This window comes from Canis lupus, chromosome 1 (assembly GCF_011100685.1).
Source record: "Canis lupus familiaris isolate Mischka breed German Shepherd chromosome 1, alternate assembly UU_Cfam_GSD_1.0, whole genome shotgun sequence".
Classification (NCBI taxonomy): Eukaryota; Metazoa; Chordata; class Mammalia; order Carnivora; family Canidae; genus Canis; species Canis lupus.
In genome coordinates this window covers 85,422,692-85,447,109 of record NC_049222.1, presented here as the reverse complement: position 1 = coordinate 85,447,109, position 24,418 = coordinate 85,422,692, and the positions used below count along the sequence as shown (strand labels likewise).

The 24,418-nt window shown below is 35.8% G+C and overlaps 1 protein-coding gene across 1 annotated transcript; it reads left to right on the top strand.

The window, feature by feature from the left end:
* The first annotated feature begins 2,867 nt into the window (after positions 1–2,867).
* ANXA1 (annexin A1) lies at positions 2,868–21,722 on the top strand. The gene is made up of 13 exons (NM_001286970.1): positions 2,868–2,999; positions 10,360–10,439; positions 10,534–10,642; positions 11,136–11,230; positions 12,069–12,182; positions 12,608–12,698; positions 14,491–14,570; positions 14,757–14,813; positions 16,642–16,735; positions 17,539–17,634; positions 18,884–18,942; positions 20,365–20,487; positions 21,384–21,722. Exons 2-13 carry the CDS (start codon positions 10,374–10,376, stop codon positions 21,435–21,437), a joined length of 1,038 nt encoding a protein of 345 aa, NP_001273899.1. The 5' UTR covers positions 2,868–2,999; positions 10,360–10,373; the 3' UTR covers positions 21,438–21,722.
* The last annotated feature ends 2,696 nt before the right edge of the window (positions 21,723–24,418 follow it).

Sequence of the window (24,418 nt, the reverse complement as noted above, 5' to 3'; positions counted from 1 at the left end):
ACTTGAGCATTAATCATCATCATCATCACCCCAGGAACTCAGTGTGCATGTGCACATGTGATAATTATTTGCCTATTGATATACCTAGAGGTAAAGAGAAAACCATCTAGAATATTATTTCTCAAAATGCTTTAACCAGTGAATACGTTTTAAATAACCAACGAAAGCAATATTTCCATGGACTGTGGATAGTGGGTGTAAAGAACTTTGGGATTTCAGTGAAATGCTATCTTTGGTGATTCTGAATATACCTCTTTCTCCATACGAAGAGTAATGCTTGAGACTGAGCCTAACATAAAGAGGTGCAGGGAAATCCCTTACTAAGTCAGATCTTTTTTAAAAAAGATTTTATTTATTTATTCATGAGAGACAGAGACACAGGCAGAGGGAGAAGCAGGTTCCATGCAAGGAACCTGACATGGGATTCGATTCCGGGTTCCCAGGATCACACCCTGGGCTGAAGGCAGCACTAAACCCCTGAGCCACCAGGGCGGCCCTAAGTCAGATCTTTTGCTGGAGTCTTAGGCACATAGTTTTTTGCTCTGTTAACATATAATGTGTGTGAGTGAGACCGTATGTTGTCTCATTGTTTTGCTTCATCTTTACTACCAGGCCTACACTAAAGGAGTAGAAATAAATATGCTGTGAAAATGTATACATTGTGGTTGCTTTTAACGGTCTTTTCCCCTTTTTTCTCTTCCTTTCCTTTTTGTTTTCTCTCTGTGTGAAGTAACTGGAGCTGATGACTCATCTTCTAGAAGCAGTAAGATTGGTGAATCATGTCTCCAGGGTTGCAGTATGGTGGCATTTCAAATACATAAAAAACATTGGACTCCTGATTATCCCTCAGCTGTTAGTGATAACATATGCTATGTTCTCTTTTATTTTCACGAATCCATTTGATTGTCTGGGGGGAGAAATTTTCCCACAGATCATTCACATCAATATTCCTCTATGATTAGTGACTTGCTTTACTTTTTATATTTGGGAGTTTCACTTGCTATTAGAGTTACAGCTAAAAGTTAATTTCGAAAAAAAATCTTCTTTTTTTTTTTCTCAGTTCTTCCACAAGGACTACATTTATTGTTCCTATTTTAGGTTTGCCAGTGCCTTGCAAATCCAAGTATATAAAGCAAGTCCTCTGGATTTATGCTACTGGTAACCACAAAAACAAAACAAAATGAACCTATGTATTTCTTTTACGTCTTTGTATTTTATAAAAGGCACATGGACTTTTTTCTTCATTTCACAAGAATGTCACTGTGCAGAAATGTTCCAACTTTTCCATTACCAGAGTTAGGACTACAAATACAAATAGAAAAACAAATTTCATTATCTTTTCCCTTCACACCTGACAAAATAAATGTAGTATTAGAAAGCTGGTCTTTATCTATCAAATGAAATGTAGTAATATGAAACAATTAGTTAGTAGCTAATTAATTCGTTCAGCGTATACATGGAGGGTGCCAAATATATAGATTGGCATTTTCCCAAATATTTAGATTAGATGATCATCCCATGTCAGGATGTGTTGACTTCATTGAAATTAGCATTGAGAATTTAGGATGTGTTATAAAAACTGACAATCTTAAGAAGGCATTTTCATTGGTTTTTGTAAAGCTGACAAATATATATATGCATATGTATGTATATATTTGTATAATAACATATGTATAATTACCTGAAATATCTACAAGGAAAAGAGGCAAAAGAACAAATCACTAAAATGTCCTATAAACTGAACCACACACTATAAAAGAGTTTATACTTTTGCATAGTTTAATGGAAATATCACATACAATTTTGTAAGGATTTGTGGAGAATAAAACTGAATCACTATGGAGGCTACCAAAACAAATTTCCATTTCTTGTGTCAGGTAAGAAATTTCTTAAGGCACCTGTTTTGTAATAGCTGCTACTTCATTAATCTTTTCATTTTACAGTTCTAGTGCTTTGGTTTATTGTTCAACTACTCTAGAATGTCAAGCATCTACGTAAATCTATCTGCAAAACTGATTCTATATAAAAGAATTACTGTAAATTGACCTTTTAAAAATGTCATAACAATCATAGTTCTAACATTGACTTTGCTTACAATTTTGAGATAATCTGGGGATTTATTTCTTTTATATTTCTTATTTACATACACAAGCTATATACAAGCACAAGAAGTATTTTATTTCATCATTTCATTTCATTTTTTTAAGTAGGCTCCAGGCCCAGCATGGAGCACAATGTGGAACTTGAACTCACAACCCTGAGATCAAGACCGGAGCTGAGGTCAAGAGTCAGAGGCACCCAGTTGCCCCAACAAGTCTTTTATTTTAAGGTAAGAAAAATGCTGGTAAAATATAAATAAAACTTAATCAGCATGGTATGATGTTAAAATTTACAAAAATACATTATTTCTCAATTGTCACAAGAATTCTAGTGTTTAAGACTGCCTGGATAATATTATCCCTATTTTTACAAAAGTAGAAGGGTTCAGGGAAATTAAATATGTCCCTAGGGTCACATAGTAGTAAGTGATGGAGCTGGGATTCAGACTGAAAGGGTTTTCTTGGGTTTATCTGAGGTTTATATATTTTTTATTTCACAACCAGTTTAACTAAAAAAAATAGGTGTCAATCATTGGTAGCAGAGTTGGGGTAGACAATACTGCTGCAACTTGAAAATCTATTGCATTTTACTTTGGAAAAAGCAGTGCAAACTAAGAAGGGGGGAAAAAACTCTGTGCTTCCGGTTTTTCTTTTCCCCCTTTGTGCTGTCTGCCTGGAGTTGGTTTAGTGAGTAGTTTTGTTGCAAGACTTGTTTCACTTTGTTTCGGGCAAGGCTGAGCCACGTATTACAAACAAAAAGGCAACCAATTACTAACTTCTGGTTGCTAGGTGTGGCCTCCTTTCAAACTCTATAAAATCAGAAGTACAAGGCTTCTCTGCTAGTGTGAAACGTTCAGAGGAGAATCTCATAGTGCTTTGGAAGAAGGAGTGAAAAAAAGGGTAAGTCTTAGTTTTCTTTTTAGTTAGTTTTGATTGTTTTGAAAACTTTTCCCCTCGGGATGTTAAGTGTTACTGCTTCTGCAGGATTTAGGGCTAGGCGTATTTAGTATGCTTTGAGAAATCTTTCTGTGAAATCACATTGGGTATTTATATTTTAGAAACCACAGATTGTAATGTTCTGTTTTACTTTGTTAAGAAATAGAGTTTACAAATATGGACAGTTTGCTTAATCCTGGCTTATTGTACTGTTGGTGAGTTACCATGGGGAAAAAAAAGAAGAAAGAATGTGTTTTCCTCCTCCGAGTTATACATAGGGAGGGTGGATGCTTGCAGAACAGAAGTGTTAGAGATGAGTTTCAGGAAAACTGTTTCAAAGTAGCAGGACTATCTTATTTTTCTTTTTTGATAAGAATCATATAGAGTCAGACCTCATAGTGATAATCATGCCCTTTGTAATTAACATTTGAAATTACGTTATGTTTATTTATGCAGTGTAAATAAATCAGAGGATCCGCTTATTAAACATTTCATTTAAAGAGGGTGTGGCCACATTCTTATTCCTGTGGTCTCTGTGTCATAGACCAGCTTTTCCAGTGATGCTTTGAAAACCTAAAGGGAAGGGAAATACTTTCTGGGTGGTGTCAGATAAGTTATTTCCTGTGAATGCCAATTGGGTCCTCTAAAAATTATTCTACTTAGTAGCATCTGGATTGTGAATGAGAACTAATGGCCGTAAACTCCTTAGAAAACCACAAACCAAGTCTAAAGCAGAGTTTTTACTGGTGTTGGATATATTTGCAAAAGGGAGAGAATTTGAATCATAACATATCCAGCTAATCGTACATTACAAGTGTTCCTCCAAGAATTTTTCTTAGCCCATTTTGAATGTTAAATGTCCTGATGTCTAACTTTTAATGCTAGCTTGCTGAAGAAAGGTGTGTTTTTCTTGCCTTGTTGATGTCTAAAATTATACGTGAACTTTGAAAAAGTAACATTCCCCTCTGCACCCGGAATGTATTTTGGTAGCTGGAAAAGAAGGAACATTGCAGAATGATTCAACTGTGGTAAAGTGCTCGTTTCATAATTCTGAAATGGCCTCTTCTCCAGAAGTTATGTTACCACCCGGGCCTCAGGCTCAGCCACATGTGGCAGATAGCCAATATCTCACTGATGTTGACAAAATAAATAGTTCATAATAATATTATTTAGACTTTCACGCTTATTAAATGCTTTCTCAATCAAAAGATCTGCAAAGCTAAATTTCTGTGGATGAAGTAGTTTGCTGAGTTGGTTGTTCTTAACCTTCTCTAGAGCCTAGAGTTATATTTAAAATCAGAGCTAAACAGCTAAACCAATGGCCCTATTATTTTTTCAGTGATAAACCCAAAGCAGTTTTTGAAGCAAATAAGTTCACTTTTCTTTAAAACAGGATAAAATTTTATCGGAACAATCAGAACAGATATAGTTTATATGCTATGTTCCTTAATTTTCTCCTCTTCTGTCCACTTGAGGTGAAATTTAAGGTAGGCACTTCAGAGCTATCACACATTTTAGATACTATTTATTCCAACATTCTTATTTTTGCAAATGAAGACCCCTGAAGAAGTTAAATGTTTTCTTGAGGCCCTAAAGTCAGTTAAAGAGAATCAAAATAGGGCTCAGCACTCCTCAATTCTTATGTTTATATCCTACAGTTAGGAGGAAACATTTGTTAAATGTATAGATATGTTTCCTAAGTAATTAGCACTAATACACTGCTTATTCATTCTGTAACATTTATTAACATAGTAAATACCAGGGATTGGAGGTACATAATGAATGTGGATTAGCACTGCTCTCATGGTAATGCTGCCAGGGAATATAGATATGTCAGTAGAAAGCAATGATACAAATTGGTTAGGGAGTAGCATAGGGGCAGGAGGATGCCTTGGGAGAGCGCAGGAGGTCACCCAGCCCAGTGCTGAACCAATGAGTGAGTTTTCTGGAGGGTGTGAAGAGGTCTATGCTGAGTCCTTGTAGAAGTACCAGTTTGGCCAAGGAGAGCAAATATGGAGGAGGAAACAGCATTCCAGGCAAAGGAGACACTGTGTCCAAAGGCCCAGAAGCTGAACATTCATGAGACTACCTTTCAGAAAGTGGTTCTTCATAAGTCATACCGTTGGCTAGTCTAATTGCCTTCTCCCACATGGGTAGGTGTGGGAAGGACTTCTGAAATACATAATCAAGGGAAAAACTGAGCACACGCCAAAGCATTGAAAAATAAACACCTGAGTCCTAGGGCAAACCTTGCCACAGTCTCCATGGGCCCACTCACTGTTAATGAGTTTGATCCTCAAGTGCGAGCTATTAAAAATAACATTTCCTGCCAGTCTTTTGGTCCTTAGCTTAAAAGAATATGCAATCAAACAGCATGGATTTATGTATGTCTTGATGCTTGCCACTTCCGTCTAGAACACTGCCAGGAAATCATACTGTTTCTACTGTTCCCAAGTAGAACATTGGAATAAGGATGTTGTCTTAGGGACACCTGGGTGGCTCAGTGGTTGAGCATCTGCCTTCGGCTCAGGACGTGATCCCAGGGTCCTGGGATCGAGTCCTGCATCGGGTTCCCAATGAGAAGCCTGCTTCTCCCTCTGCCTGTGTCTCTGCCTCTCTCTGTCTTTCATGAATAAATAAATAAAATCTTAAAAAAAAATAAAAAAAAAGGATGTTGTCCTAGGCAAGTCACTGTTGGTATCGCTGTACAACTGATCATTCTAGATTGTCACGAGAAAGGCATGAGAGACCACAAAACTCAGTTTGTCACAGATCTTGGAAGCTGTCTTTCATGAGGCCAACAGAGATAGAAATGGTGATTAACAACAGCAACAAAACAAACGACTTTTGTAATAAATTCAATCCTTCAAAAGAGTTGCGAGAATATTGCTTAAGAATTACCATATATTTTATACCCAGATTCCCCAATTGTTAATATGCCACATTTGTTTTGTCTTCTTTCCTCTTCTACCTTCTCGCTATATTTTTGCTATCACATTTGAGAGAACACTACAGATATGACGTCCCTATGCCTCTAACTTACTCCTGTCTCTATATATTAAAAAACGAGGACACAACTGGAGTGCGGTTTTTGAAAAATCAGGAAATTGATTTTGATACCAGCCTTAGTGTTTCCACATTTTGGGTCGGTTTAATTACTAATGCACTGTTTCCGGAATACCTTTATGATATAGCTTAACAAGCATGGATCCTACATTCTGTCTAATATCTTGGGCATATTTTTATGCATATTTACTCTCTTTAATTCCTTGCTGAATGAGATAAAGAAAGGTGTCTTTATGAAACATAAGTATAAAGAAAATGCTCATCTCTAGAAAGTTATACATTTATGCACAGATAAATGAGATTGGTAGACAGTGCATGTTCACAAACAGATCATTTACTAGAAGAACTCTGAAATATTATTAATTTCCATAAGGTCAATCTCTCTATAAATGGCCAATTTCATCATCAAATTAGACGATGTTAAGGATGAGATAAGCTTGGTTTCAGAGCTCATTAGCATTCAGATTAAGTATATATTGAGCCAAGGTACATTAATAAAATGTGCTCTTAAGTACCTACTATAAACAGTACAACTAAAAAAAGAAAAAGAAAAAAAGAAAATCTTTTGTGAACTCATGGGGTTATCTAATTTATTTTTTTAACTGTATAATTCTATTTCTTAGACCAAATATTTCTCTGAATAGTAATAATATCGGACATTTTCATAACATATAGCAGTCTGTAAAATATCTTTGTATGCATTATTCATCTATAGTTAAGCAAGTATTAACCTTCAAATTATTGAATAGGTTTTATCAAGTACAAATGCTAGTTTTCAAGCAGAGGGTAATTATTGAAGAGATAGAGTGGTTTAGCAATTCAATTTGGCCAGATTTTTTTTTTTTTTTTAATGGAGAGAGTGTGCACTGGAGCAGAGTGGGAGTGGTGAAGTCTGGAGTGGATTAGGGGAAGGGGAGAAGGAGAGGGAGATAGAGAATTGTAAGCAGGCTCCATGGCCTATGTGGAGCCCTATGGGCGCTCGATCTCAACCCTGAGATCTCCACCAGAGCAGAAATCAAGAGTCAGTCGCTTAACCAACTGAGCCACCCAGGTGTCCCAGTCTCCTCTACATTTTTGGCAAAAATATTTTTACTGTAGTATTTGTAAGGTATGTTGCAACTGTTAAAGATTTCTATTAATATATGCGGTTGACATTGAGCAGTTAACTACTAGTACATAATAAAATCTCTTTCCTTCGGGTCAATTTCTTATATCCTGCCACTATGCCTGTATCTTTAAGCTGAGAGCTAGTAGATATTATTTGGCTGGACTGAGATTCCATTTTCCTCACATTGCTTTTCTGAGACAATCTATTCAGGCTACTTTTCTTTTCCAGACCATGCTTTCAGACCATCCAAATTATTTCAAACTCTAAGATCCAGGAACTCAGGAGATATGTTACAAAGATAACTCCTGTATAGACTCTGTTGTGTCAAATAAATTATTCAGACCCCTTATTATTGTTGTTTTGTGTTATGTGAAGAAATCGATGCATTATGGGAGCATTTTTTTGAAGTGAAAAAAAATGAGTCCTGTTAAGTTTCACAAAATTTATTTATTTTTATTTTTTTTTTAATTTTTATTTATTTATGATAGTCACACAGAGAGAGAGAGAGAGGCAGAGACACAGGCAGAGGGAGAAGCAGGCTCCATGCACCGGGAGCCTGACGTGGGATTCGATCCTGGGTCTCCAGAATCGTGCCCTGGGCCAAAGGCAGGCGCCAAACCGCTGCGCCACCCAGGGATCCCGACAAAATTTATTTTTTTAAGTTGTGAGATTCTTTTTTATTTAAGATTTTATTTATTTATTTATTTATTTATTTATTTATTTATTTACTTACTTACTTACTTACTTATTTGTGAGAGACACAGAGAAAGGCAGAGACATAGGCAGAGGGAGAAGCAGGTGGGATCACAACCTGGGCCAAGGACAGGTGCTCAACCGCTGAGCCAGCCAGGGTCCCTGAGATGCATTTTTAAAATTATGTTGACAATATCCTTTGTCTCTGGTCTCTTTTGAAGTTTTTGTTTGTTTGCCCAATTGAAAAGAATGGAAATACTGGAATGCCTGTTTCACTGATGGAAGAGTATTTTACTAAGTGACCAATCATATCACTCATTTTGAGGATTCTACTTTATGAAGGGCATGGATGAGTTTATAAAAATGGAAATCTCACATACCTGAAATCTTGCCAGAAATAGTTAGAAGTTCAGGATGTGCCAATTAAATAATTGGAAAATGAAACTCCACGTGCCCGCAGCAATTGCTCCAGATTACGACTGTAATGGGAGCTAAAACCTAGTGCAAAATTGTACATCATGACTTCACCTCAGGAAATAACTTCAAATATATCCGTTGCTGGGGGTGGGGTGGGGAAGAGATTACTTTAAATGAATGCACAATATATTGGTTCTTCTCGCAGATGACATAATAGTAATTCGAACAATCCCCATGATAATAAAGTGGAGATAGTTTCTGCTGTAGATATGATTTCCTTCACGTATTTAATTTCATTACTTGAAACAGATTATTTTTCAGCAGGTGTGGCTGAAATCCTTTGTCTGAACATGCTGTTAAGGAATCAGGTTATGGGTTTTATTCTTCATCATTCCTTTAGCTTCGTATCAAGAATTTAAAAGTACTGAGATTGCCCTTCCAGACTTTTTCAGATGTACTCACAGTCATAGTCTCCAGAGGGATAAGCAAAAGAGTGTGGAGAGAGATGCCTCGCTTGACCTCGGATTCCTAAAAGCACATCCCCAGACAAAAAAAGGATCACTGATAACTTCTTTTGTGGATAAACGGAGCACAATAGGTTTTTTTTAATTAAAAAATTTTTAAAGGTTTTATTTATTGATTCATGAGAGACACACAGAGAGAGGCTGACACATAGGCAGAGGGAGCAGCAGGCTCTCCACAGGTAGTCCGAAGTGGGATTTGATCCCAGGATCCTACCTCACAACCTGAACCAAAGGCAGATGCTCAACCACTGAGCCACTCAGGTGCCCCACATTCGGTTTTAAACGTGCTTCAGGTTTTTAAAATATACATGGTTGGTTAAACAAAAATACTGCTGAACCATGAGAGCAATTCCAAAAATTTTGAGATAGGATTTGCCTAAAGGGGGCATCTATGTTGCAATTTCACCCTGATACTTCCTGTTAGAACAAAGAACCTGGTATATGATCTGGGTTTTTTGTGTTGGGTGGAGAAATTTGAAGGACTAGTAGTTAGGATGGCTCAACCAGGAAGAAATGTGAGAATAGCAATTACTCCAGGGGCTGAAATAATTTTATCCCAAGGAATGGAAAATGGAAATGGAATTATTTGAAGGAGAAATACCATCCAAATATCTCTTTGTCAAACTTTTTTAACATTTTGAGTCTGAATCAACTTTTGTAGACTGTCACAGATTGTTTTACCTTATAAACGTAAAATGTTATGCTCTTTCTCTCCCCATTTCTTCTCTTTCAGCCCTCACCAATCCCACGCAGATTCTCTGAAGGCCTGCTAAACAGCCTCTAATCTTTCATCTTGCCCATCTCTTTGCCGTCCTCTTATGATATAGGATGACTGATCTTTCTGAAATATAAAAGGAATCATGCTGCTCTCTTTTTAGAAAACCATTCATGTTTTCCTAAAGCTTTGGAGATACATTTAAACTTCTTTGATTGGGCTTCTGTCAACATTTCTTCCTTCAGTAGACAACTTTCAATGTCCCAAATATGACAACCTTCTCTCTGTTTTGTTCTCTATAACTTTTCTGTCAGGTTCATCTTGACTCATTTCAAGAGAGGCTCAGATCAGCTAGCGCTGCCTCTAAGCTTTTGTTCCCCCCCCCCCACCCTCGGGAAGCACACACTAGCAGGAAGTTCTCTTGAGGCAAGGATGAAGTTTCAACATTTTTTGGGCCCTCAGTGCTTAGCACATGGTGGATGGTCTATAAATTTAGAGCAGTGAAGTAAATCACCAGCCCCTCTCTTCAGCCTCCACACTTCCTTGTAGAATCATCTGACCCTTAAAGGTTAGGACTAAATATGACAAGAAAGAGCCAAATGTCTGAGTAGAGGCTGTTCTGTTTGAGGAATAAGACTCTCCTTTTAAAAAGCTTACATCTAGCATTTTATTATGCTCCTAATAAGTGATCTGAAAATAAGGTCAAAGCTACTCTATGTCTTGAGTATGTGAGAGAGTAGAGTGATGTATATATGTGATGGGTTGGTGTTCTGTAATAAAATCTACCTGTTTTCTTTCCAGATACTTCTTTAAAAATGGCAATGGTATCAGAATTCCTCAAACAGGCCTGGTTTATTGAAAATGAAGAGCAGGAATACATCGTAAGTCAAGTGACAATAAAATAACTTAGTTAAATATCAGAATAGAAACTAATGAGAATGAATGGACATGACTCTGTTTCTCTGTCATCCACAGGAAACTGTGAAAGGATCCAAAGGAGGTCCTGGGTCAGCAGTGAGCCCCTACCCTAGCTTCAATCCATCCTCCGATGTTGCTGCCTTGCACAACGCAATAACAGTTAAAGGTAATGACGTGTTCCCCAAACAGTTCTCTTCTGGATATTTCCCAGTGGCCATTTGAATAACTATCATAAAAGAGACACGTGCAGTTGGAAACGTCTGTTTCATTTTGAAGATAAAAAAGATTTATCTGTGAAACACAGATATATTGCCTTTCGCAGCACTTAGCAAATTTTGGTCAAATAAGTGGGATCTCCATTGTTATGACTGATATTTTTACCAGCTTATTTCCAGCAGAAATTCAGTGCTGACATCAACATCTCTCCTCACATGTACGGTCTTTTTTTTAAAGATTTTTATTTATGTATTCATGTGAGACACACAGAGAGGGACAGAGACGCAGGCAGAGGAAGAGGCAGGCTCCCTGTGGGGAGCCCAATGGAGGCCTCAATCACAGGACCCCGGGATCAACCTGAGCCAAAGGCAGATTCTCAACCACTGAGCTACCCAGGCATCCCAAGAAAATTGATTTAAAGCCTGGTGACCTTTTATTTCCAGGTGTGGATGAAGCAACCATCATTGACATTCTAACTAAGAGGAACAATGCACAGCGTCAACAGATCAAAGCAGCATATCTCCAGGAAAAAGGAAAGGTAGGTCGGAGTGGTAAATTTAGATACTCAATTTCAGTTACATGTATGTCTAGACATGGATTTTAAAGCACAGTTACCTACTTTTTTCAGTCTCTAACACTGTTTTCCCTTTACAACTAAGACTAAGATTATAGTACTTACCCATTTGATTGCAATGTAATCAATACTAGCAAAGTCAATCATTAATCATCTTGGTTCTTTGCAGATAACTTCTCTAATGGAGACCAGTCTTTAATTTGAATATAGTGAATACCGAAAGTACTATTGGCAATAAGGAGTATGTTCTGATTGACATGTCTTCTGCTAAAATTTAACCTGAGCAATTTAATGTCTAAGTGTAAAGTTTTTTCGTATAATTCTACTTTAAAAGTAAGATTTGTATTTTTTAAAACCAATAAGGGGTATTTTTTTAAGGAGTTGCAGTTAGAAAATGATATAATGCCAATGTCTGATTATAGTGCTTATTTGAGCAGTGCAAACTCCAAAGCCTGGAAAATTATTAATGCATTTTTTAGAGCATTCTTACTTCTGTTTCTATCGATATACAAATCTATATGTTTTAAGATTTGTGATTTCCTCATCATGTAAGAAAACCCTCAAAGAAGTCCTTTCAGAAGTTACCAGTGAATTCAGTACATTTCACTGTCATCATTCTATATCTAAAAAGTGAAGATAGCATTCTACATACCATATTTTGTATCTGAAAGAAAGGAGCTCTAGAAGATGGCTGGATTTAGAAATCAGTAGAAAGGTTACCTAAAGGCTGGGCAACCCCACATTGCTATACCGCCCAGCATGTTTCTTATGAGAAGCCCTGACTCTAATCTCTTCGGTACAGCCCCTGGATGAAGCTCTGAAGAAAGCCCTTTCTGGTCACCTCGAGGAAGTTGTTTTGGCTCTATTAAAAACTCCAGCCCAGTTTGATGCTGATGAACTTCGTGGTGCCATGAAGGTAAAGAATTGATATAAGCAAAATTCCTTTCCTCAACAGATTGTACAGGTCAAGTCTACTTATACCTCCTGTTATAACCTCGCATCCAGTACAGGGCATGCCAATCAGTGGGAATAAAATAAGCGAGTGAATGAATGAATGAATTGATTAATTAAATGGTGGTGTTAGCGGATGTATTATTTCCACTCCCCTCATGATGTCTGTCACTGCATGAATCCTAGACCTCACTTTTTATATATTTGTGCAAAATAATGGCTTTTGTTTTTAGACTAATATAATGAGTTTATCGTATTTATTAAATATTGTGGCTATTTATTAAATACCGTAGGAAATTTACTAAATGCTAGATTCAAATAAATTTTGGGACACCAAAACTAGCAGATGCTCTTGAATAAAGTTTTTCCTACATTTCCTTTTCAATTCAGGGCCTTGGAACTGATGAAGACACTCTGGATGAAATTTTGGCATCAAGAACTAACAAGGAAATCAGAGAAATTAACAGAGTCTATAGAGAAGGTATGTTTTAATGCCCAACAGTCCAAGTTACCTTAGTTGGAAACTAAATCTGATACACCTTTCTTTAAATTGAACGTGGGAGTTAATGATGTGGCTTTGGAAATTCTTCATATTAAAATATTTCTTCATTGTTTGGGATGTATCTCGCACATGTGCACTGTTACCAGATAGCCCTCAAGTTGCTAGGGTGCTGATAAGGGAGACAGTATCCCACCCCTTGTCAAGTTAGCACTTTAATAGAAACTGTCTTTCAAAGACAAATGTTACATACTATTGTCATGGAAAACTCAATTCATAGCATTGAATTTAAAGCATTTCCTAAATACATTCCTATTTTTCTGAGATTTATGCCCAAAAAAATGTTCCGTTCTCTTTTATTTTGGAAAGATAACAAGAACAGAAATTTCCAAACAAGATATTCTCCATTTGTCCTTGAAAAGGTAAAGAGTGCAGTGCTTATAATCCTCTGATGGGAACTTTCACTTTACTATTATGAATATAAATGATTCACTTACTCTTTATCTCTAGTTATATCCATGGGGATGAAAGTCCATGGCTCATTTTATCTATCCAGTGAAACATCTCATTTAAATGATATGCTCGACGCTGTCAACAAGCGGGTAGCTATAACTGGGTCCTGGGCAATTTTGGAAGTTTCATGAGTTTCCTTTTCTGGTTTCACAAACCGTCCACATTTTTGGCTTCCCAGCCAAAATGCAACACCATAGAGGATCTTTCTGCTTGATTTTCATTCCAATCACAGGGAATATAGTAGCCCTCACACATTGTTTTCAGAGAAATTTAATAAAGAAATCAGAAGAAGGAATTTATATCTCATTACCAGTGTTTATCTTAGATCCCTTTATTAGTAATAATAGTCAAGAAAGGCATCATTAATAGTTTTTTGTTTGATAAAGCAGTTTACGGAGGTATATATCTATATTTCTCCATTATACCCCAAATACAGTGCAGTGATACCTTAATATTTAACTGTCCTGTCTTCTAGTCAATTATAAATTCAGTTAATTTTTGGCTAATACAGCATTAATTAATTAGGTTTAATTAGGGTATTTAGACAAAAGAAAGTTGTAAATCTATATTTATACATACTTACACACACATATATATACATAAACTATATTACATGTAAGGTATTTATACTTTTTTAAAGTAAGTAATCTGTGTTCAAGCAAGTACCTCTGGCTTATTCTTTTATTTTTTATTTTTTTATTTTAAAGATTTTATTTATTTATTCTTGAGAGACACACACAGAGAGAGGCAGAGACATAGGCAGAGAGAAGCAGGCTCCATGCAGGGAGCCCGATGTGGGACCCGATCCCGGGACTCCAGGATCACTCTCTGGGCCAAAGGCAGACGCTCAATCGCTGAGCCACCAAGGTGTCCCAGCTTCTTCTTTTTTTTTTCCGGCTTATTCTTTTAAATAACTATTCTAATTTATACCATTGCATAAATTCAGGCATGTTTTATTTCAAAGTTAATTTTTTTAATTATGTATACCTATGCAATTTATTCTTATTAGCAAAGTTTGTATGACTGTTAGAGTTTTATTCACAATATTATCTAAATTGCTTTCATTGCCTTGTAGGAAGTACATTTGCTGATCTAAAATTTTACTTGCTCTGATTTATTTAAAAAATAATATTTGAAATATATTCCTTAAGTGACTGAACATTTGACACTGCAAATGCTAAGCCAGTACACAGATGTCAGATATTATTTTTATTACCATTTTCACTGGTTTATTGAAAAATATGCTTTTCTCATTTCTCAGAACTGAAGAGAGATCTGGCTAAAGATATCACCTCAGACACATCTGGAGATTATCGGAATGCTCTGCTTTCTCTTGCTAAGGTACCTCAGCTAGTTCAGGACAGACCTCTTCCTTTTGAAGAGTAAAATGAGATTCCCTCTCTCTCGAAATAAGCACTTGATTCTCTTTTTCTCAAAAAATATTATTTATCTGATTTTAGAGGAATTAAGTAAATCATGTGATTACATGCTGGAAAACCACTTACCAAAGAATGGGATTTTTTTCAGGGTGATCGATCTGAGGATTTTGGCGTAAATGATGACTTGGCCGATACGGATGCCAGGGTAAGCAAGTGCTGACAAATACTACTGGAATGGATTTCCCATGTCAGATAGGTTCTGCATTAGGTGGGGTTACCGCTTGATGTCTCTATGTGAAAGCAAAACTAAGACTCTCTGAGAGACCAATGGCCCCTAATGTTCATTCCCTGAATGATGCACACCCAGCCTGTTCTTGAATAACCCAAGAGAGGAAAATTATGTTTTAAAAGATTTAATTATTCACAAAGTGGGGAAGGATTGAAAGAAAATGAGAATTTATCATTCACAAGGATTGTTTTGTTGAGAAAACTCTGAATTTTTATTTTACCGTGTATAAGAAAGGGAAAAATAAATTTTTAACTCAAGTGGAAAGAGTAAGCACAACATTTTTAATGGAACAATGGAGTGGTTTGTAGATATAAGTTTATATTACGAAAACATTATAGAAATGATATTATAACTATAAAAGATTATAATAATATATTTATATTCTTTCTGGTATATTGATCCACATAGTTTCATTGAGGTTGTTGGTTATGTATACACCAATCCATTGGCAACATTAGAAAAATCGTGCCATTTTAGGGCTGGAATTTCTGTTAAAAAATTTAAAAAACCCTATTATTTGCATATGCTTTCCTCATGGGACAGTATTATGTCTATACATTCATCACAGTGAGTTAGTAGGATAGAAACTTATGTGTGCATACTCACTCCCTTCACAATACCAGTACATTATATTTCACATAAAAGGAACTCAGTAAAAGTTTTTGTTGAATAAATGCATACATACCAGGTTTTTGCCTGAAATGTCCAAAATAACTTCTGTCCATCAGAAGTTTGGCCATTATTAAAATAATAGAAATTTGCATAATAGAAATTATGCAAGCATATCGAAGAACAGAAGTTAGTTTATGAATAATTGCCCCCATAACAAAAAATTATTCTTATTTACTTATGCCATTTCTGAATTTGCGTTCCATTGTAAGGCTATCAGGGCTCTTAGATGTATATTTATGGCAGCTACATGGATTAGTGTGGCCCAGGGGGATGATGGCAATTAACATATCAAAGTTAACAGAGCATGCTTGTGACAGTAAGGGAAGGATTATCTTTTTCAGTTACGAAAGAAGAAAATCTGCAGTTTAATAAGGTTAAATTCTTTATCTAAGATTATAGAGCAACTAAATTGCAGAGTCAGAATCTGACTCCAGAAATTCTATATCAAAATTCAAGATCTAGGTTATGTTTGTATTATTGATTTATTAGTACTTGCTGATAGTTACTTTGAACAATTAAGAGTAAAAAAATTTTTTTTAGAGAGTCCCATGGAGCTGTCTTGATATAGAACATAATCCGAAAGCAATTTAATCCAGCAAATATTTATTCCGCAAAAAAAATATATTCAGTCTCTACTGTCTGCAGGGTGCCTGGAGACATACTGTGGAAGATACTTGCCAAACTAAGGTCCCTCCCTATCTTTAAGGAATTTGCATTCTTAACATTGCCGACTGTGATTAAATTGGACACAAAGCAGCTGCCTAGAAAATTTTTGAAGAGATCTAACATTCTTGTGCAGATATCAAGTCAGTAGATACTCAAATGTTTATGTTTCTTTTAAAAAAAAAAGACTCCATTTATTTATTCGAGAGAGAGAGAGAGAGAGAGAGAGAGAGAGAGCGAGAGCACTAAGACAGAGAGAGGGAAAGGAGAGGGAGAAGCAGGCTCCCCACTGGGCAGGGAGCTCACCTTGTGGCTTGGTCCCAGGACCCTGGATTCATGACCTGAGCCAAAGGCAGATGCTCAACTGAATGAGTCACCCAGGTGCCCCTATGTTTTTGTTTCTTGATAGGCTTTATATGAAGCAGGAGAAAGGAGAAAAGGAACAGATGTGAATGTGTTCATTACCATCCTTACCACCAGAGCCTATCCCCACCTTCGCCAAGGTAAGAAAAAAAATTCCTGAAAACCATTTATAGAAGACGCAGGTTTTTTGAGGACAAATAAAAGAAGGGAAAGAGTGCATTGAGCATTTGTCCAACTTTGCACAGTCGCCATTTTACCATATTTGAGACATACTTTGTGACTTTGGCAGGTAGAGCTTCATTTAATTATCTTGACTATTTCTACTCCCCCAAAATATTTGGAATAGTTGTGACAAAATATACACATACAACAGAATGAAATTACAATGAAGAGAAACATTAAAGTCCGGACTAAGTGGGGAGGGCAGGGGGAAGGCATAGAGATGCTCCCAGACCAAAAAGCAACAAGAATTCTGACCTTTGAGCACAAGATTTGGCTCTGAACCTCTTGGAAGCCAAGGCAAAGGGGGAAGTCCAAATGATGACTTTAAGTTCATCATCTTATAATAGCACAGTGATTTTTTAGGATAAAAGAAAGAGATATTTACTACACAGCTCTTTATATAAGGGAAGATCCATTCGGTATGGCATTTAGCTCTGATGCGGTAAGGGCCATGGTTGTCAATCACATGCCAGTTCTAATAAAAGTCAACATGTGTGAGAAGTCCCCAAAATATCCAGGAGCACCAGGATAGCCATGCGAGTTACATTCTTAGGAGAAGACAAAATCTCCAAAATACACTCTGTGAAACGATTAGCTTTAAAATGTGTGTTTTGAAGAGTCAGTCATCCAAAGAAATGCTTTGAGTCAGTTACCCTGATTTTGCTAGTTTGCTAAAGCATAGGATGCTTTGTACATCTCTTAGTTTAAATTTAATATTCAGTGTTTCAGAAATACCGCAAGTACAGTAAGCACGACATGAACAAAGTTCTGGATCTGGAGATGAAAGGTGACATCGAGAAATGCCTCACGGCTATCGGTATGTAGTCATGGAAAGGGAAGAGTTTTCTAACTTGAAATGATCAAGGCTGTCCCACAATTCAAAAACAAAACAAAACCAAAAACTGCTGCCCAGCCTGAGTGGCTCAGTGAGTGAAATTTCTGCCTCTTGATCTCAGCTCAGGTCTTGATCTCAGAGTGATGAGTTCCATGCTGGGTGTGGAGCTTACTTAAAGATAAATAAATAAATAAATATATATATTTTTTTTAAATCCTAAGATGTGATAAACTTATGTTCTATATAGAGGCAACATGTAAGATAACAGCAATGAATATTTAGCTAAAGGTATATAATGTCCTTCTTAATAATTACAGATATTATTACCTTTTTCAGAAAGTTGGACAAGTGGGAAATGCTTTCTCATAAGCATTTACTTATGCCAAGTGACGCACCAGGGTGGGCATAGCTCAGAGGAAAGTCAGAGTGGCCATTAAGAGCATGGGGTTTGGAAATAAATAAATGCAGGTTCAAATCCTGTCACTTGCTGATTGAGTCATCTTAGACAAGTCCAGAGGGATTAGCTCCATAGGTCTCCAGGACCTTCTGGAAAGTTCTTCAGAAGAAAAAGGTTTTAAAGGTCTCCCATGCTATTTCGATGACCTGGGAGCCTATGTTCTAAAGCAGTGCTCCTCAAATGAATGTGTGCACGAATCTCCTGGAAACTATGTTAAAATGCAGATTCTGATTTAGCAGGTCTGTAGTGGGGCCTTGGGATTCTGTATTTCTAACAAGCTCCCAGTTTACGTCAATACTTTTGGTCACACTTTGAGTAGCAAGGTAGAGACTATTACTAATGGATGCATCTGTTAGTGTTTTATCTTGTGGTTGCATCTGTTAGTGTTTTATCTTGTGGATGCCTTATACTGGAAACAAGTCCTATTTCACTTGAAAAAAAAATTCTTATTACAACTTAAGAAAAATATTTATGGTATGCCCCCATGGCCTCTATCATCTACTGGTTTCCTCATGTCCAAGAAGAGTATTCTCGGGAGAGTATGAACTGAAGTTGCTGTTGGGTGGATTTAAGATAGAGGAGATAGGTGACGCTGTCATGGAAAAGATTCCTCAAGGCCGCCATCTAGAGAAGAGCTTTTTATAGGCTAAATATCCCCTAGTAGAGGAGGGATGAGGAAGTAGAGTGGAGAATGGAATTTTGCTGGTCAAACTTTCAGATGTATCTTTCTTCTCATGTGGTAAATATGTCAACTAAAGTGTGCCTGTCTTGCAGTGAAGTGTGCCACAAGCAAACCTATGTTCTTTGCTGAGAAGCTTCATGAGGCCATGAAGGTAACATTCTATTTTTATGCTTTGCTGAGGGGTGAAATTACTGTTTGTGGGGAGAAAAACAGGAAACTGTATTGTTTGCACACCACACCGATATTAATATCTTCCCAATAAAAAAGAATCATTGTTCCACTTAATGCAAGAGGCAATGCACATACTTAGTGGAATAAAATTCTGTCAGACTTGTCCTATTTTTTTTTATAGGTAAGGTGGTCAGGTGAGCTTGTCAGTAATTCGTGGTATACTTGTTTCCATAAAACCTGAGTCAGCAGAGAAAAGATATGTATTTTTTTCTTTTAATGTGTTAGTAGCCTATTTCCACCAAGGTTGTGGGTTTTATAATTTCCTCCTTTCTAAGTTTCACTTGCCTTTTTTATTATTCTGTCATCCATGCCACGGATTCGTATTTCATTCCAAGATTTTAAAATGTTGTTTTAAAAAAAAAAATAAAAAAAAATAAATAAAATAAAATGTTGTTTTAAAATTACTGAAGTGTTATTAAGATATATTTGCAATACCACTTCAACTTCGAACTTTATTCTCCTCGGGATGCCACCTATATACAGGTATTGTGAAAAGCTATTAGGTTGTCTCTTTTTTTTTCTTTGCAACTCCAAAATAAGGAAGTTGAGAGAGAGAGAGAGAGACAGAGAGACAGAGAGAGAGAGAGAGAGAGATCTAACCATTTAATTAATAAGAAAGAATCCTTCTGAAATGGTAAAATGATACACATGGTGCCAGCACCTGGTAGGCAGTACAGTCCTAGACCACATGCCTGCTTGCCATCTAGGGGGGTAATTATCTAGGTGAGTAAGGATGAATACCTAACATTATAGAAGAGCAGGAGAAATCAGTGAAGACTTGCTGTCTGCTAAACTAAGACCTGATATTTGAATAGGAATTGGCCAGATGAGAGCAAGGGTGGAAGAGATGGAAGGATAAAGTTGGTCCAGGGGAGGAGTTAGCATGACTCTCTCAAGATAATAAATATAATGAGAGTGATGGTGCACAGTGGAAGAAGAGATTGTGGAATCAGGCATTGTAAACCCAAATAAAATGATTGATTTTCCTCCTAACAGCCACCAGAGACCATTGAGGGTTTTAAACAGATGGATTATATGATCATATTTGCAATTTAGAAGTTCATGTTATTATTGGTAATTTTTGAATGGGTTAGACCAAGGAAAGACTGGATGATAGAAGACCAATTAGGAGGTTGTAAAAGCTCTTACATGCTGCCAATGCTGTTGTTGTGTTCCTGTCATTTTATTTCCACCTGTGTCAAGTGCGTGTGTGTGTGTGTGTCTGTGTGTGCATATGTGTGTGTTTTAATGAATAAACAAAAGAGCTGCACATTCAAACCTATACCTGCTTTATGAAGAGTACGCTCTGAGTATGACATGTACCATCATTTGCTTTAAACAGGGTTCTGGAACTCGTCATAAGACACTGATCAGAATTATGGTTTCCCGTTCAGAAATTGACATGAATGATATCAAAGCATGCTACCAGAAGTTGTATGGTGTCTCTCTCTGCCAAGCCATCCTGGTACGTTATAATTTTCATAATGCCATCTCCACAAACGGCAGTCTTTTTTGCAACTTTTCCAAAAAGAAAAACTGACTTACATATCTATAGATTTTATATGTAAGATTAATTTGTTTTATTAGGATGCATAATTTATAAGTAAATTGAACTTTCGCTGGATTAGTAAGTTCTGCACTAAAAAAGACTACACAAATACACAAATATTTTAGTAGCAATGGAAATATTTATTTCCCAAACATAAATTTAGCAACCAGAATATTTTAGTAGGGAGATATAATGATTTATTTTGCAATGAATATTGGTCAGAAATTAGAAACTTATCATTCTAATTTTTCCTAGATTTTGTTATTAAAATGTATAACATGCATGTTTAAATTTTCATTAAAAATAAAAAGAAAGAAAAGTCAAGGATTTTCAACTTATTGAAAGATTGAAAGATAGGTGACTATTTAAAGTTAAGTTGTCACTTATATCGGATAACTAAATCTATCAAGAAAAAGTGAGAAAATCACAGGCTTATCACTTTCTCCCTGGTGAGTGAGTCAAATAGCCTTCACTATGATATGAAATTAAACTGTGCTAAGCCTACTCAATTTTGTGTGATATTTCATTCTTGGAAAATAATGGGTGTAATATACAACATAATCAATATAATCTGAATTTTGAAAGCTATTGCTTTTTATGTAATAATCAATGAACAAATATCAGTTATCTGCTATATTAGTTGTATTATTTCAATAAATGATATTCTTATCAAAGATCCTAGAGTTTACATACTGTGATATATGTTCTACATCTATAAATATATAAATACATAATTCTTCTATAATTAAAAATCCCTTATGTTGATTATGGTTCCAGGTAGCATTAAATATACTCTATTTCTTAATCAACAGGATGAAACCAAGGGAGATTATGAAAAAATCCTGGTGGCTCTCTGCGGAGACTAACTTTCCTTTGATGATCACAAGCTTCTTGATCAGAAGACTTTTTAATCATATCTTTTCATTCCATATCATAGACTTAAATAGGAAAGTTTTCTCAGCAGGAATACAGTCTAGCTAAATACTTTCTAAAAAATATAGCCTATAAATTGTTTTTATATCGCAACTCCATGTAAGTTTTTTTAAAACTATATTTATCCCAAAATATAAAACCTCATAAAAGATTGTCCTAATAACATTACCTGAGAAAGATGTTTGTGCAGTAGAAAATAAAATGATCTTGCAGGACAACTGTGTGTCATTGGTCCTTCTATTCTGAGTATATGTGTGTGTGTTTGTGTGTGTGTGTGTGTGTGTGTATAATGAAATAATTTAACTTGGTATCAAGGGCAAGGACTTGAATCCTAAATTATAATCATTTAATGAAATAGATTTTGCAAATTAAACTTGAGAAAATATTCACAGAGTTGGAAAATGGACTCCTTATATGTGATCATCCAGATACAGATAATTAAGTGCAGGTCTGTGTAATAATGGATTTATTGCATTAGCATTGTAACAATTGAACATTCTGTTGCTTCACAAACCAATGTGAACATGAGATGATAACAGCAATAAAAATTTCTCTTTTTAAAAAATGGCAGTTGCATGTTAAGTTTTCAAAGAAGCTGTCGAACTGTTTCCAGAGTGCCTGTACCACCTCATTTTTCCATTAATATATGTGTATTATAGTTTCTCCACAACCTTGTCAGCATTTGATATTGCCACTATTTTGTATTTTGACACTTTATTATTTATTGTTGGGTTTTGAGAATTCTTTATATACTCTAGATAGTAGTCCTTTGTCAAATATATGGTTTGCAAATGTTTCCTCTCAGTCTGCAGCTTTGTCTTTTCATCCTCTTATTAGGTCTTTGTCAAAGCAAACACTTTAAATTTTAATGTGGTTCAGTTATTCCATTTTTTCTTTTATTGATAGTGCTTTTCATACACAGACTTTTAATGGACCTTAATCCCTGAAAACTTTCTCCTCTGTTTTCTCCTAAAAGTTTTTCATTTAACATTTAAAGTTTGTGATCCGTAGTGAAATAATTTCTGTGTAAAGTGTGAAACCTAGGTCAAAGCGCTCTCTCTTTTTTCCTTAGCATGTTGAGTGGCTCCCACACCATTTGCTTCCTCTGTCAAATTGTTCTTGCACTTTTGTAAAAGAAATCAGTTATTTTCCCCTGAGAGTATTCTTACCACATAGGCAATAATTTAATTTAATTTAATTTAATTTAATTTAATTTAATTTAATTTTATTTATTTTATTTTATTTTATTTTATTTTATTTTATTTTATTCCCAGAATAATCCAGTTAGGTATTTGAATCTCTGACCATCCTAGCTGCATTCACCTGATTGTAGCTTTATCTGCCTTGATCCCCACACTTCACTTTCTTCCACTTACACCTGGTCCCATACATCCTATGGAACAATCATGAATATTTGGGCCATAATACATCAGGCCAAACTAAGACTAACAGATATGCTGCTTATCATAGCCTCTGACATTTTTAGGTCTTTTGTTATTATATATTGTACCTCCTTTGTGTACTTGTTTGGTTGGAAAAGTACCTGAGTGGGAAATCAGAGGGAACCTAAGGCTGGCACATCGAGGCAGGATGAATTTATCAAGGGGTTTTCATCAGTACTATTCTAAAAAATAGAGTCAAGGTGCTTGAATGTATCTGCTGGTCAAGACTGCATCCACACCTCTTCCTCTTCTAAATTAATTTTAGAGAAACTGCCTAAGTGAGTTACCCTCTCTTTGCCTGCCTTTCCTTCCCTGTCCACTGTCTTAGAAGATGACTTCTGAAAACTTTATCATGCAGACTTTCTTGCCTTCTGACATGACATTACGCATCTGTCAAAACCTACAGTTTACAACTTGCAGAAATGTGCAACACATCATAGACCACCATGTAAATCACAGGATTTTAGTTAATAATAATGTATCAATATTGGTTCATCAATTATAACAATGAGTAACAATTAGCACTAGCTAAGGCAAGATGTTAATAATAAGGAAACCTATGGGATAGAGGTAGGGTATTTGGAACTCTGCATAATTTTGCTATAAACCTAAAAGTGTCCTAAAATAATAAAGTTTATTAAAAAACAGTTCTCAACTTTTGAAACTTAAAATAAATCCAGAAGCAAGGACCTGTGCAACAGGTGACAATATAATGTAATGATTATAATACAGACACATATGAAATATTTTAGCAAAACGGGAAATAGGTAACAGAATTGTGGAAAGACAGTAAAATGGGGAATGCATGAGGGATGAATGTTATTTCATTTTGTTGAAGGATTGAATGAATAAATGTATTTATAGAGAATCATTCATTGTTAAAAACTATTTTTAGAAGCTTTTTTTTTTTTTTTTTTTTTTAGTCCTCAGACAAATCTGTGAGAGGAATGTGATCTGCTTTTATAAATGAGAAATCTAAAGCTCCCAAAGGTCATTTGACTTGTTCAGGTTCATATAGTTTATGAATGAATGAACATAAATTTTAACATAAATTCCTGACCCCAGATCCATCTCACTGAAGTTATGTATGGAAAGAAAGGCCAAAGAAGGAGAGAAACTGAATGAGAAGCTACTTCAGAAAGCCACATCTTTTGACAAAGATGCTATTTTAATAATAAATAAAAATAAAAATGTTCTCTTCTGCTTATAGTGATATTTGTGTGTGTGTGTGTGTGAATCTACTTCCTAAGGCCATGCAAAGCAATTTATTCATTGTCAATTTTCTTTTTTGATAGCTCATTTCCTTTTAATAGGGAATAGGTTTAAAGGAAAAATAATTGGAGATATAAATGTCAACTATTAGCTATAAGTGTACTTATTATCAAGATTTGGCTAACAAAGAGAAAGAAAAAGACTACAAAAAGCCTCAAGCTCTGTGACTAGATACTGAAATTAAACATGATGCCAAGAAA